We start from the raw sequence: 13021 nt of genomic DNA, 5'->3' as shown, positions 1-13021 counted from the left end.
TCTCATATTTTTTTTTTTTTTGGGGGGGGTCTTTTGCCTCACTAGCCCTAGAAGGAAAGTCCCAAAATGAAATATGTAATGGTTACTTAGTTCAGTTATCTGAATAAAGTTTTCATTAAAAAAATCAGCTTGATATCGTTAAAAGTACGCTCAGAACTTATAATTTTAGTGCTTTGGTGGGTCTTTTGCCCCACTAGCCCCTAGAAGGAAAGTACCAAAATTCAATTTTTAAAGTTGTCAACCAGTGTGTACAAAGGGCAGAGACTTAATCAAGACCAGCTATATTACCCTTCTGCAAGCTTTTATGAACCAGGGACTGGTTGTATATTCAATTGTAGCCTTGTATATATGGTATTATAGGACTTTGAACATGGCAACTTTGGTTATGGACATGTTATACCCCAAGCAGAAATTGTTTTGATGTTGAGACATCAAATCAGCCAGGAACTAATATTGACCAGGGTATCTTGTTAATATTTTAAGGAAAACATGGAACAGAATCATTGCTGTTTCTGAAACATGTTTGTATTAACTTCATTAGTGGAACCTCAGAGGGAGGTCTTTTCACAGCCAGAAACTATGTTTTAACAATATAATATGTCATGAGGCATGCAACAGGAACATGAAATATTTATTTAAAGATAATTACAAGAGCTGTTTAGACATCAATTCAAATATTAACTTCAAATAACTCTGATTTTATTTCTAGGCTAGAAATCTTAGATTATTCAATTGATTCTTAAAGATTTTGTTATTGATGATAACACAGTCCTTAGGTTCAGCTGTATTTACTATACTTTTCTTGCGTAAAGGGATAGTTTCACGAAGTGCATTTAAAAAAAAATAGTGAACTGTAAGTTTTTTCTATTTTAAATAACGTAGTAGTGCATAATATAAAGTTATTGATTAAAATTAAGAGATTTTACCAGGGATTTTCCTTAAAAAATGAGTTTTTCATTTTTATTTTCAACTTCGTTGCGTGTTATATATGGCAAAAACTTTTTTGTCATAAATACAACTTTAGATAGCATTTACTAGTTAATAGAACTTTAAACTTTTTATACAACAAAATACACATAACAACAAAGAATGACCAATAAAATATTCAATATGGTACTTAGAGTAGTGATCTTTTTATATGTCTTAGTAGAATATATTAGGCATTTGATAGATATGATTGTGATAAAGAATTTTAACATTGACCTGACCAAGCTTTTTTTATTTGACAATATCTAAAAGAGTTAGTGATTTGCAACATAAATTACATGAGAATGGTCTTTTTATATATATATATGTTGTATGGTTAGTTGGTATTTCCGCGTGAGATAATGTGTATATTGTAAGTAAACCAGACAGTTTTCTTTATTTTTTTTAAAAGAATCTATAGAAAACCTGTCCTATAGTGAACCGGACGTTATTTTTTATGTTTTTAAAGTAACTTGTCCCAAGGGGAACCCCTGTTCAATTTTTTTATAACTCTTGTGAAATATGTGGAAAAAGATTATCCAAAATTGGTGTTTTGGCTATACATATTTGGAAAAAAATAGACCATTCTCATGTAATTTATGTGGCAAATCTCTTTAACTTTTTTCTATATTGTCAAATAAAAAAAGTTTGGTCTGGTCAATGTTAAAAATTCTTTAACATATAATCATATCTATCCAATGCCTAATATATTCTACTAAGACATATAAAAGTTCACTACTCTAAGTACCTTAACTCTTTAAATACACTTCATAGAACTATCCCTTTAGTGCAACTAAGCTGCAAATGTGAGAAAATTGAGATTTTTTTGGGGAAAAACTATGAAAATTGGGGTATAAAAGTAATTTTCAAAAAAAAACCACAAAAATGATCAGCTGTAATTTAACGAAAGTCATGTATTGAACCGTCATTGTCTCCCGGTCATGGCTACATAGGTCTTGTGAGACGTATTTAAAAAAAAACCTGTTTCCTATCCAGGACACCAGTGTGCAGGACAATAGTACTGGAGCTAATAGTGTCACTCTAGTAACACCATCTTTATTCTAGTGATCTGAAGAAACGTGATGTAGTATTGCAAGACGATAATACTGGAGCTAATAGTGTCACTCTAACACTATCTTTATTCTAGTGATCTGAAGAAACGTGATGTAGTATTGCAGGTCGACAGTACCGGAGCTAATAGTGTAGCTCTAGTAGTAACACCATCTTTATTCTAGTGATCTGAAGAAACGGGATGTAGTATTGCAGGACAATAGTACTGGAGCTATAGTGTCACTCTAATACCATCTTTATTCTAGTGATCTGAAGAAACGTGATGTAGTATTGCAAGACGATAGTACCGGAGCTAACAGTGTCACCCTCACCCTGTGGGGTGAATTGGCAGAAAATTTTATTAGTCACAACAGGGTTATCACTGTTAAAGGAGCTAAGGTAAACTAAATAGTATATTAATGTGAAAATGATATAACCTTACATAAAAGTAACAGGATCTTTGTCTGTCTATCTATACTAAACAATCTCTGTAACTGCTGAACCTATATGGTTCTCCTTTACAGTGTAGACGCTAGTTATTTATATAGGGCTCGACAAAAGCGTTTTTAATGCAGCTAAATACAAATCAGGCGACTGGTTGAACAGTGCCTGAACCGCGTCATAACTAAAGACGTTAAAAATTAGTTCCTACTGCTGCTCTGTCAGGTTGGTGATATAAGTTATGGGGAATTCAAAGGTCATGCAATCAAAGGATTGGTTATCTGTTAGGTTACCTATTACCTATCTTGCTCATTAATGCTAAAAGATAACTACGAGGAATTATTTATTTGAAATTAAATGAATATTAATATCAAAATACTGTTGAAATGTAGCTACTTTTAATATTTTAATTTAGTAAGGAAAATACACAGCTAATAAAATTTCTAAGAAAGTTTGATTAAATGTAAACTATTTAGTTTCCCATCAGGAATAAATGCATGAATATCCAAGTTAAAAAAAATACACCTACGATTCAACAACGCAATTTATTTTTACCCCGGGGGTATATATTTTTTTCTTTGAGCCAATAAAGCCTAAAAATATTGCACTTTTACAATTAAGTTTGCTATGCTTTTTGAAGTTAAATCATAGTCTGAATTTCCTATGTTCTGCATATTGCCAGAACATATTTTTTCTTGTTTAAAAAAATTTCTTTAGTATTACTGCTTTTTAAAATGATAGATTATGTATTGCCCCAAATCCGACAAAAATGTAATTTTAAATTTGTTTATTCTACAACGTTTGAAGTCCTAAGACACAACAAGTTGAATGTGTCTTAATCCCTTTTTATCCTTGATTTTTTTTATATAAAATATGAGTCTTTCAAACGGATATTAGATAATTAATTTTGTGTATACTACACAAGATATTATTGAAATTAAGTAAGAATTGTGAAGGAGTATTCGGAAACACCAGGTAGGGAGGGGACATTGGGTTGTTTATTACACTAGTCCCCAAAGTTTTATAATAACGTTTTTTAATTCGTTGGCTTAACAACTTTTGGGAGTTTTATTGATTTTTTGATTAGTTGGTTTATCAAGTTAAATGTCCCATTTCAGTCACTAATTGTAATCTACAAGAGGGGTAATTTTGAGTATCATCATTGGGGTTGTATATCAATTTATATCATTGTCTTGTCCCTTTAGATCCTTGGAACATTGAACAAAAGGTGAAAACATTCATAAAAGCGAAAATCACATGGGGTAAAACATTTGGAGATCTTACATAACTCCATACAAAGTCAAGGACATAAATGGATAGACACTGCATGGGACCGATAAATTTAGTCATCTTTATTACTGATACCAGATGTAACCTAACCTTACATAACCTAAAGTAAAACGCAAACAAACGAAAATCTAACCCTTTTTTCAATATATTTCTAAATATATATATGTATAATTCTTTGTTTTATTTAGGTGAGAGAGTTTAATAGCATAAAGAATCTGAATATTGGATTTTCTGGCAGCTACGAGGTGGAGCCTGATGTTCCTGGTGTACAGGATCTTGTACAGTGGGCGTCCACACAAGCAGCTACACAACCCCTGCATAGTACATCCAGGTATAATTTAATAGGTTCCTGGTGTACAGGATCTTGTACAGTGGGCGTCAACACAAGCAGCTACACAACCTCTGCATAATACATCCAGGTATAGTCTCATAGGTTCCTGGTGTACAGGATCTGGTACAGTGCAGTGGGCGGCCACACAAGCAGCTACACAACCCCTGCATAATACATCCAGGTATAATTTCATAGGTTCCTGGTGTACAGGATCTGGTACAGTGGGTGTCCACACAAGCAGCTACACAGCCTCTGCATGATATATCCAGGTATAATTTCATAGGTTCCTGGTGTACAGGATCTGGTACAGTGGGTGGTCACACAAGCAGCTACACAACCCCTGCATAATACATCCAGGTATAATTTCATAGGTTCCTGGTGTACAGGATCTGGTACAGTGGGTGGCCACACAAGCAGCTACACAGCCTCTGCATGATATATCCAGGTATAATTTCATAGGTTCCTGGTGTACAGGATCTGGTACAGTGGGTGTCCACACAAGCAGCTACACAACCTCTGCATAATAGATCCAGGTATAGTTTAATAGATTCCTGGTGTACAGGATCTGGTACAGTGGGTGTTCACACAAGCAGTAAACAGCCTCTGCATAATATATCCAGGTATAATTTCATAGGTTTCCGGTGTACAGGAACTCGTACAGTGGGCGGCCACACAAGCACCTACACAGCCTCTGCATAATAAATCCAGGTATAGTTTAATAGGTTTCTGGTGTACAGGATCTGGTACAGTGGGCGGCCACTCAAGAATCAACACAATCTCTGCATAGTAGGTAATAGAGATCAAGATATCACAGAAAAAAGACTAAAGCTTTTTTTGATAAGTAAAGAAAAATAGAAATAGGAAAATACATAGATAGATAGACGGATAAACAACCGGCAGACAGATAAAATATATATAGACAGGTTAGTTAGACAGACAAACAATTACATGCATTTAAAGTTTTGCTATCTTTCTATTTTAGCAAAAATCTTAAGTACAAACAATGTTCTTTAATTTTGTCCTTCAATTTTAAGACGCATTTACATGAAACCAATTTATTTTCCACTCCTTTTGTTATTATTGAATTGTTAACAAAGAAATGATTTTATTTATATTAATTTTAGTGGAAACAAGGATGATTTTACAACTATTCAAGATCTCAAGGTAAAATGTTATTTATTTACAGCATTAAAGAAAAAGTAAAAAAGTCAGGTAATTTGGGGGATTTTGTTTATAGGTTAAAAAAATGGGGTCATTTGAAGGAAACGAAGTTGCGGGTTTCGTCGTATTTTCACAGTAGCTTTTGAAAGGTTATTTTATGTTAGGTAAATGTTAATGGTTGCCCCGCAGGGAGAAATAGAAGAAAAACTACTGTGAAAATACGACGAAACCCGCAATTTCGTTTCCTTCACATAACCAAAAAAAAATGTTTTGGGGTCAAAATACTGCCCCCCCCCAAGTATCACTCATCACCTAAAAAAAATTTTACCTTTTAAAATCCAACCATCTCCCCACCCAAAATAAAAGCTGGTTAAGCAGCATCTAACCGAAATCATTACTTTTGAAATCTATTTTATAGTCATCAAATGTTTCCTTTTATTTTAAAGAAAAACCTAACAATTAATTTCCTTTATCACACTTTATCATACCTACATCCCTGGTTATTTAATCTATTTATTTTGATTCTACAACGTAATATTCATAATTGCTGAAGAAGGTCACATTAGATTAGTACTCGTATTATTTATATAACACGATTTATAGTGCATTTAGTCAAAATATTTCTAGACCAACGAACCCCCTTCCCCTCTTTAATTTTTTTTACTATTACTGGGGACTATCCATACGTGGTTATTCTAACTTATTCTTAACCTAACCTAATTTAAGATAAGCATGAAACATAGGATTTTATCAAAAACATTAGCTTTGGTCCAGATTTGATATGAGGGAAACCGCCCATCACATAATGGTCTTCAGATTGAAATTATTATTACAAAATTTTAGTATTTTTTGTTTATCTTAAATTATTACCTAGGTAAGGGATTCTTTAACTTGGAGAATGTTGGTTTTAGAAAGTTTTCGAGAGCTCTTAGAACTAGAGGAAACTAATTTTGGGTTTATGGTTCTATAGGGCAAAAGTTACTACCTATCAAAAAATATCTACAGTGGTTTCTGAATAAAAGAAGTGTTAATATTCATATTTTTAGGACACCCTGATGGCGCATATAGGAAAAAGAGATGCCGTCTGTTTGGCTGGGTCATACATTTGAAGTTTCATGATATTTTTAGGACACCCTTTTGGTAACGCATATTAATTTTCATATTTTTAGGACAACCTGATGGCGCATAAAGGAGAAAAGAGATGCCGTCTGTTTGGCTGGGTCATACATATTTTAAATTTCATATTTTTAGGACACCCTAATGGCACATAAAGGAGAAAAGAGATGCCGTCTGTATGGCTGGATAACCCATATTAAACACGAGAACATCATCTACAGAGCACATACACCTCAACAAGGAAACAGGTTGGATTTTATTAAATCAGGGATCTAAAGGAATAAGACATTGACCGATAAATTGATATAAATCCAAAATGATGATGCATAAAATAACCTCTTCTGTGGATTAAAATTAGTGGTTGAAACGTTTGAACACTCAATTTAATAAACCAACCAATCAAATTTAACAAGAGTCCCCAAAAATTTTTTTTATAATAATGAATCTTTTCATCAGTTGGTCCATCCACAATTGTTCGTTCTTCGCTACTTATTGATGCTTCATCCTTGTTTTTAGATTAATGTTAGAATTTAAATTACTTTCTGTGAAAGTTCTTATGTATGGAAATTTCGTTGTAGTATGTACTTACTTACATAGAGGGAGGGGAAATTTTTACACTTATTATTACACTTATCTCCAAAGTTTTATAATTACGTTTTCTTATTCGTTGGCTTAACCACTTTGGGGACTTTTTATTGGGTTTTGATTGGTTGGTTTATCAAGTTGAGTGTTTTAACGACTAATTGTAATCTACGGAAGGTGTATATCATGATTAAGAGTGTATATCAATTTATCGTCCATTGTCTTATCCCTTTAGATTCCTGACTTACTTGTACTATGGTTTTAATTGAAGGGAGTAGGATTATTTTATCAATCATTCAATATTTTTAATTATGTGTCAATATTGATATGTCCAAAATTGGTTTCTCTCAACATAGCTTTATCAGCCCCTTTTTAAAGAAATGAAAAATATAGATAATATGTGCTTTCCCTAAAAGTGCCCTTGGAGCACTAAACCCCCCTTTACTTCAATGAATAGAAAATAAGGAGGTGGGTAGTTATTTTACAAATACCTAATCATTGCTGCTGAGGACCCTTTTTTAATAGGAAGGGGGTGGGGAGATGAGCGCAAAAGGCACTTCAATTTTATTGCTACTCCCTATAAAAATCACATCCTGCAATGTACTTAATTTTTAAATAAATGGAGAGGGGACAATTCTGATTATTTGCCATTGCACCTATGCTTATGTGCTACGAAATTGTCCTGTATTTAAATTGATATATTATAATATAACTTGGATGTTACACCAGATTTTCATGTTCCTGAAAGTGAAACCTGCAGCTAAAACAAACGATACTCTCCTACTGGATACCCCATTAATGAGGTTTATATTAGCAAGCCAAGATGACGATAAATTTTCCCCTATCAATAAATCCACGTATACAATACATATCCTTTATCCATTCATGTGTTATGAAATTGTGCTATATTTAAGATGTCAGAAGAAAATTCTGGAAACTGCTGGCAGATTGGAATGTGTAAAATGTGGAGTCAAGAATATACCAATCGAGGATACCACGCTAAGGTTCAGTTTGAGGGTAAGTTAAACTTTTTTCTTTTTAATAGCGAAGCTTTTCTAATATGACTAATTTGGTCCGATTTACAAAATGTTTGTGGATAAGGATATCAAAATCAAATTTTCCGTTGTTCTTGGAGATTTTTGTGATTAAAGATGAAGGACTTTCTTACAGATTTCCCCATATCTCTGGTTTGTTTGGTCCGATTTAAATTTGTTTTTTTTTTGGTTGACAGCATTAAAGAATTGGGTTTTACTGCAGTTCTCAGTAAAATATTGCTGGTAACGAATATTGCCAAAAATCTATGAATTTTAAAGGCTGCTAGCTGCCAAACGGCTGAACGTACAGATCATACCCGCACACCATTTTAAGCGGCATAAGAAGGCCTACAAATAACCTGGAATAGCCAAGATCCTAGGATGCACAGGGAAAGCGTCACTGAAGAAAAACCGCGTAAAAAAGGTCTTTTCACGCATTTCTCTGCACTGCTATAATTATGCATTATTGATTTATGGCTATTTCAGATTATTTGTAGGCCTTCTTATACCGCTTAAAACAGTGTGCGGGCATGATCTGTACCTTCAGCCGTTTGGTAGCTAGCAGCCTTTAAAATTTATAGATTTTTGGCAATATTCGTTACCAGCAATATTTTACCGTGAACTGCATTAGATCCAAGAGTTGTCCTTTGTTCTAAGAATAATATGCTTTTAACTTTTCTAGGTGTGTATATCTGATTGCACAGAATCCGCGTGGTGCAGCGTGTTCGATGCCGCGCAATTTCTACTCGGCAAAACAGCGGAACAACTTAACCAGATGAAAGAAGAAGATCAGACAGAATATGAGGTAAGGAATAGTTATTTATCGCGTGGTATTAAAGACAGCTTTCCGCGGATATAAAATAAAAACTTGTAAGATTAAAACCAGTTTTAATGGCTTATCATTTTTTGCTATTAAAAATAAAAGTTTTTTGGTAACATATGAGAGAATAACACTAAACAAATTGAAAATAAATTTAGTATCAACAGTTAAAAAGTAAGTAATACAATAGTTTTTATTTAGGTGACAAATTCTTCTCTGTAAGATAAAGCAAAATGTTTTTTTTAAATTGAAATGGTGTAAATAATAAACCAAGACCTACATGAAACTTCTCTAAAAAGAATAGCTAAGTTTGTATGCCCGTTCATCATTTAAAAGAAACCTAATTAGTCTTAATATAGTTTAATTATTCAGATCTAAAAATTCATAAAAACTTTCCAAAAACAAATAAATTCCTTTCTATAAATATAAATGTGCGAATGTAAACAATATTGGTAAACAATTGCTAAGAAACACCCACAATAAAATTCCAGTCAAGTTCAGGGCTGGGAATAAGGATAATTGAAAATAATTCCCCCCCCCCTCCAAAAAAAAATGCCAACTTCTAAATAAAATTCAGGGAAGGAGGAGACATTAAGCAATTGGCTTAACAATTTTGGGGACGACTTTTATTGAAGATTAATTGTTTGGTTCATTACGTTTTTATCACTAATTGTAATCTACAGATGGGGTAATATTGTGTATCACTATTGGGGATGTATATTAGTTTATCAGCCATTAGACCGCTGATGAAATCTCTCTATTAGTCAACTAACTATCCCATCAATTTATCAAATATAAATCTAGATCCATCAGCAGGGTTGTCGAATTGGGCACTTTTTTTGATATTGGGCGGCCCAATTGCCCAAAAGGGTTTTAGGCGGGTTTTGGGCGCCCAAAAGTGGTTTTGGGCACCCTTTTTGGGCAAATGTCGTAAAAAGCATATAAAAAGGATATAAAATAGCCTAAAACCATACCGAGACTTATTATTAGAAATAAAATAGCCTAAAACCATCTCAGGACCTATAAAAGCTCCACTGGAAAGGAGAACCATGTCGGTTCAGCAGTTAGCGAAATCCTATTCTAGATACCTAAAAAATGTTACTAATTTATATAGTTAACTAGCGGCTGCGGCCCTAGAGGCCTCTTTGGGCACTTGAGGAGGGGAGAGTCAAATTTGATAATTCAAATATTAGGTATATTAGATTTGAAAAGAAAAAGTAAAAAAATTTTTGGGGGGGAATAATTTTTTTTTTGAGGGGTTGGGTTTCCTCCCCCCATTTTTATAGTTTATTTTTGGGGAGTGTAATTTTTTTCTAGGGGCGATTTCTCTTAGGAGGGTGGTGGTACCCTCCCCCAAAATAGTTATAAACCTTCCTAGAACCTATGAAAAGCTACCCTGTTAAGGAGAACCCGATCGGTTCAGCGGTTAGCGAGATCCTTCGGTACAAACACACAGTCACACAAACAAACAGACACACATCCTGTTACTTTAGTATAAGGATATCACCCAAAAAATAGGCCCACCCCCCCTCTTTTTTAACCCCCTTCCCTTTTTTTCTCCCCCCAAAAGGGGGGTGCCCAAAACTGCCCAAAATGACCTAATATTGGGCGGCCCAAAACCGCCCGCCCAAAACTGCCCGCCCAAAAGCGTCCGCCCAAAATGACAACCCTGGATCCATGTTTTATTTAAATCCTGTTTGATTTGGTGCAGGAAGAATTGTTTACCTACGCAGAGTTTATTTTCAATTTAAAATCAGCAATTCTCTGGAGAGAAAATGACACCTACATAACTACTGTATAAGTTTTATCCTTACAAAAATGTCTTTGTAAGTTAGCAAGATTTACAACATGCATCATAGGGAAGCTCTGAAACGGTAAGACCAGTGCCGTCCATTCCAAGCCTTTTCTTTTAGGGGGGGGGGGGGTGTGTAAAAATTCAAAATTCAAATTATCATATAGGCAAGGACGTCCAAGCTTTTAATTTTTTTTTTTGGGGGGGGGGGTAATTACCCTTTTACCCTCGAAAATAACAAGGTATAAATGCATAAGTCTAAACAAAATTGTAAGAAAATTTATTGCTAAACTGCCTAATAAAGAAAACTGTTTTAGGAAATACTTACATTTTTTTAGCACTTGATTATCGAGATGCTTTGCTTACAGTATTGTACTTTGTTGTTCTAGGAATCATAATCAAAAAAATTTGATGAAAAGGTTCATTAAAAGATCTTTCTGCCCGCAAATTGTTTTCTGCTCTTTTTGTAGCGACTTGGCTGTGCTAATATTTTCGACGCTATTGGCTGTCGGCACATGGTCCACGGGGTATGGGCATACAGTTAATAAACCCCTTACCCCTCTATTATTTTACTTTAATTTGGATATAATCGATTCCTTTCAGTTTACTGTGAACTTTCAATTTATCTGAAAACTAGACAAGCAAAACACGAATTAGGATAATTATAATATGTATAATACAAAATGTACAGAAAATATTAATTTTCATAATTGTTTTTATGTAAAACAATATTATAATAATCGATATATTATTACTTGGATGTTGCACCAGAAAAACATAAAATATTTTTAAAAAGATGCTCGCAGCGGGCTTAAATAGTGATAAATAATATCTTTCCCCTTTACCCCATGCCCTGCCCGCCCACTTGATGAATGAACTAACCAATAAATGAGGTCCATATTAGCAAGAAAAATTGACAACAATTTTTCCCCGTCAATATATCCACGTATTTTTTACATCCATTATTTTAATTATAATCAACTTTTGTATATAATTTCCTATTAATTAAAATTCTGTAAAACATTTTTAATATACCATTGCTAGAATATATAGTAATTTTAATCAAGGAAACGACACAGAAATAAAAATTCTTAATGGTTTTAATGGATTTTAAAAAAATTAAATTGAAGACATGCTTATAACCTGACTTAATTTTTCATTGAATGCACTAGCTCAAACATGAATCTGTATTAATTTCTGTACCAGATCAAATGATATAGAATAAACGTTGATATTATGACATGGGAAAAATTTTCGTCTATTTAGGATGCTAATATGGAACTCATTTATTGCCAGTTTGTTCATCCAGTAGAAGGAAGTGGATGTGGTTACATGGGGCAAATCATCATTTTAGCCCGCTGCTATTTTCACTTGATTAGAGAAAATGAAAATCTTGTGTAACATCCAAGTAATAATATATCCATTACTAGATCTAAAATAAACTTTTAAGAATTAGAAATGCGCATATCATTTCAAATGACATCCTTCAGAGTTTGGTAAATAATTAATTTATCATATTTCACAACGTTTATAATTAAAGTTTTAATCCTATTTAAATAATTAAATAATTTTCTTTTAAAATTATATTAATGCGCATATTAACAAATAATTTACGTTTGGGCGCTATTGCGTAAGATTTTTTCAATATAGTTTCATTTTGTGTCTTCAGTTGTCTAGAATTATGATAAATTTGTAGCTGGCTAAAATAATGATCCTCCATGGGGATGGGCTAAAGGGAAGGATGGGGGTATCGTTATTTTAGTCAGCTGCGAGTATCACTTTATCAGAGAAAATAAAAAATCTGGTGCAATATCCAAGTATTGAAATATCTATTTGAACATATTATTTGTTCATGAGAGTCTAAATTCCTTTTTATATCTAATATCTAACTAGCGGCTACGCCCCTAGAGGCCTCTAGGGACACGTAAAATTATTTTAAAAATATGTGAAAATTACCTATTTACGTAAATTTACCCAAAATATCATTTTTGCCGCTAGATTTTGCTAGTAATGTTTTTAGTTCCAAAAATATCATCAGGGCGGTGTTTTTTTTATTTTATTATTTTTGACGATTAATCTGGGAAGGGTGGTAGTACTCTCACCCAAAATAGCTATAAACCTTCTCGGGACCTATGAGAAGCTACCCTGTTAAGGAGAACCCGATCGGTTCAGCGGTTAGCGAGGTCCTTCGGTACGACAAACTGACATCCTGTTACTTTATTATAAGGATGAAATCTTTTAAGTGATTATCTAGAAGTCTATTTATTCAAACTTACATACATGAAAGCTCCTTATTGAAACCTTACACCTAGTTGCTAAGATTAAAATATTATTACCTAAATCAGATCATCAGTTTAAAGGGATAGTTTCACAAAATGCATTTGAACTTAATTTAGTGAATTGCATAATTTTTGCTAGTTAATGGGTTTAACTATATT

At 33.4% G+C, this 13021-nt stretch overlaps 1 protein-coding gene across 1 annotated transcript in view; it reads left to right on the top strand.

Moving 5' to 3' along the window:
• The window catches only part of LOC145335211 (replication protein A 70 kDa DNA-binding subunit-like), a 45422-nt gene that overhangs the window by 28279 nt on the left and 4122 nt on the right, over window positions 1-13021 (top strand). Inside the window, exons 12-17 of the mRNA XM_080180981.1 lie at window positions 2283-2415; window positions 3936-4078; window positions 5203-5242; window positions 6491-6603; window positions 7852-7954; window positions 8654-8776. Of these exons, the coding sequence (XP_080037107.1) occupies window positions 2283-2415; window positions 3936-4078; window positions 5203-5242; window positions 6491-6603; window positions 7852-7954; window positions 8654-8776 (655 nt within the window). The remainder of the gene's footprint in view (window positions 1-2282; window positions 2416-3935; window positions 4079-5202; window positions 5243-6490; window positions 6604-7851; window positions 7955-8653; window positions 8777-13021) is intronic.

This window comes from Acartia tonsa, chromosome 1 (assembly GCF_053477335.1).
Source record: "Acartia tonsa isolate MP-2025a chromosome 1, ASM5347733v1, whole genome shotgun sequence".
NCBI classification, from domain to species: domain Eukaryota; kingdom Metazoa; phylum Arthropoda; class Copepoda; order Calanoida; family Acartiidae; genus Acartia; species Acartia tonsa.
This window is presented reverse-complemented; position numbering and strand designations above follow the sequence as displayed.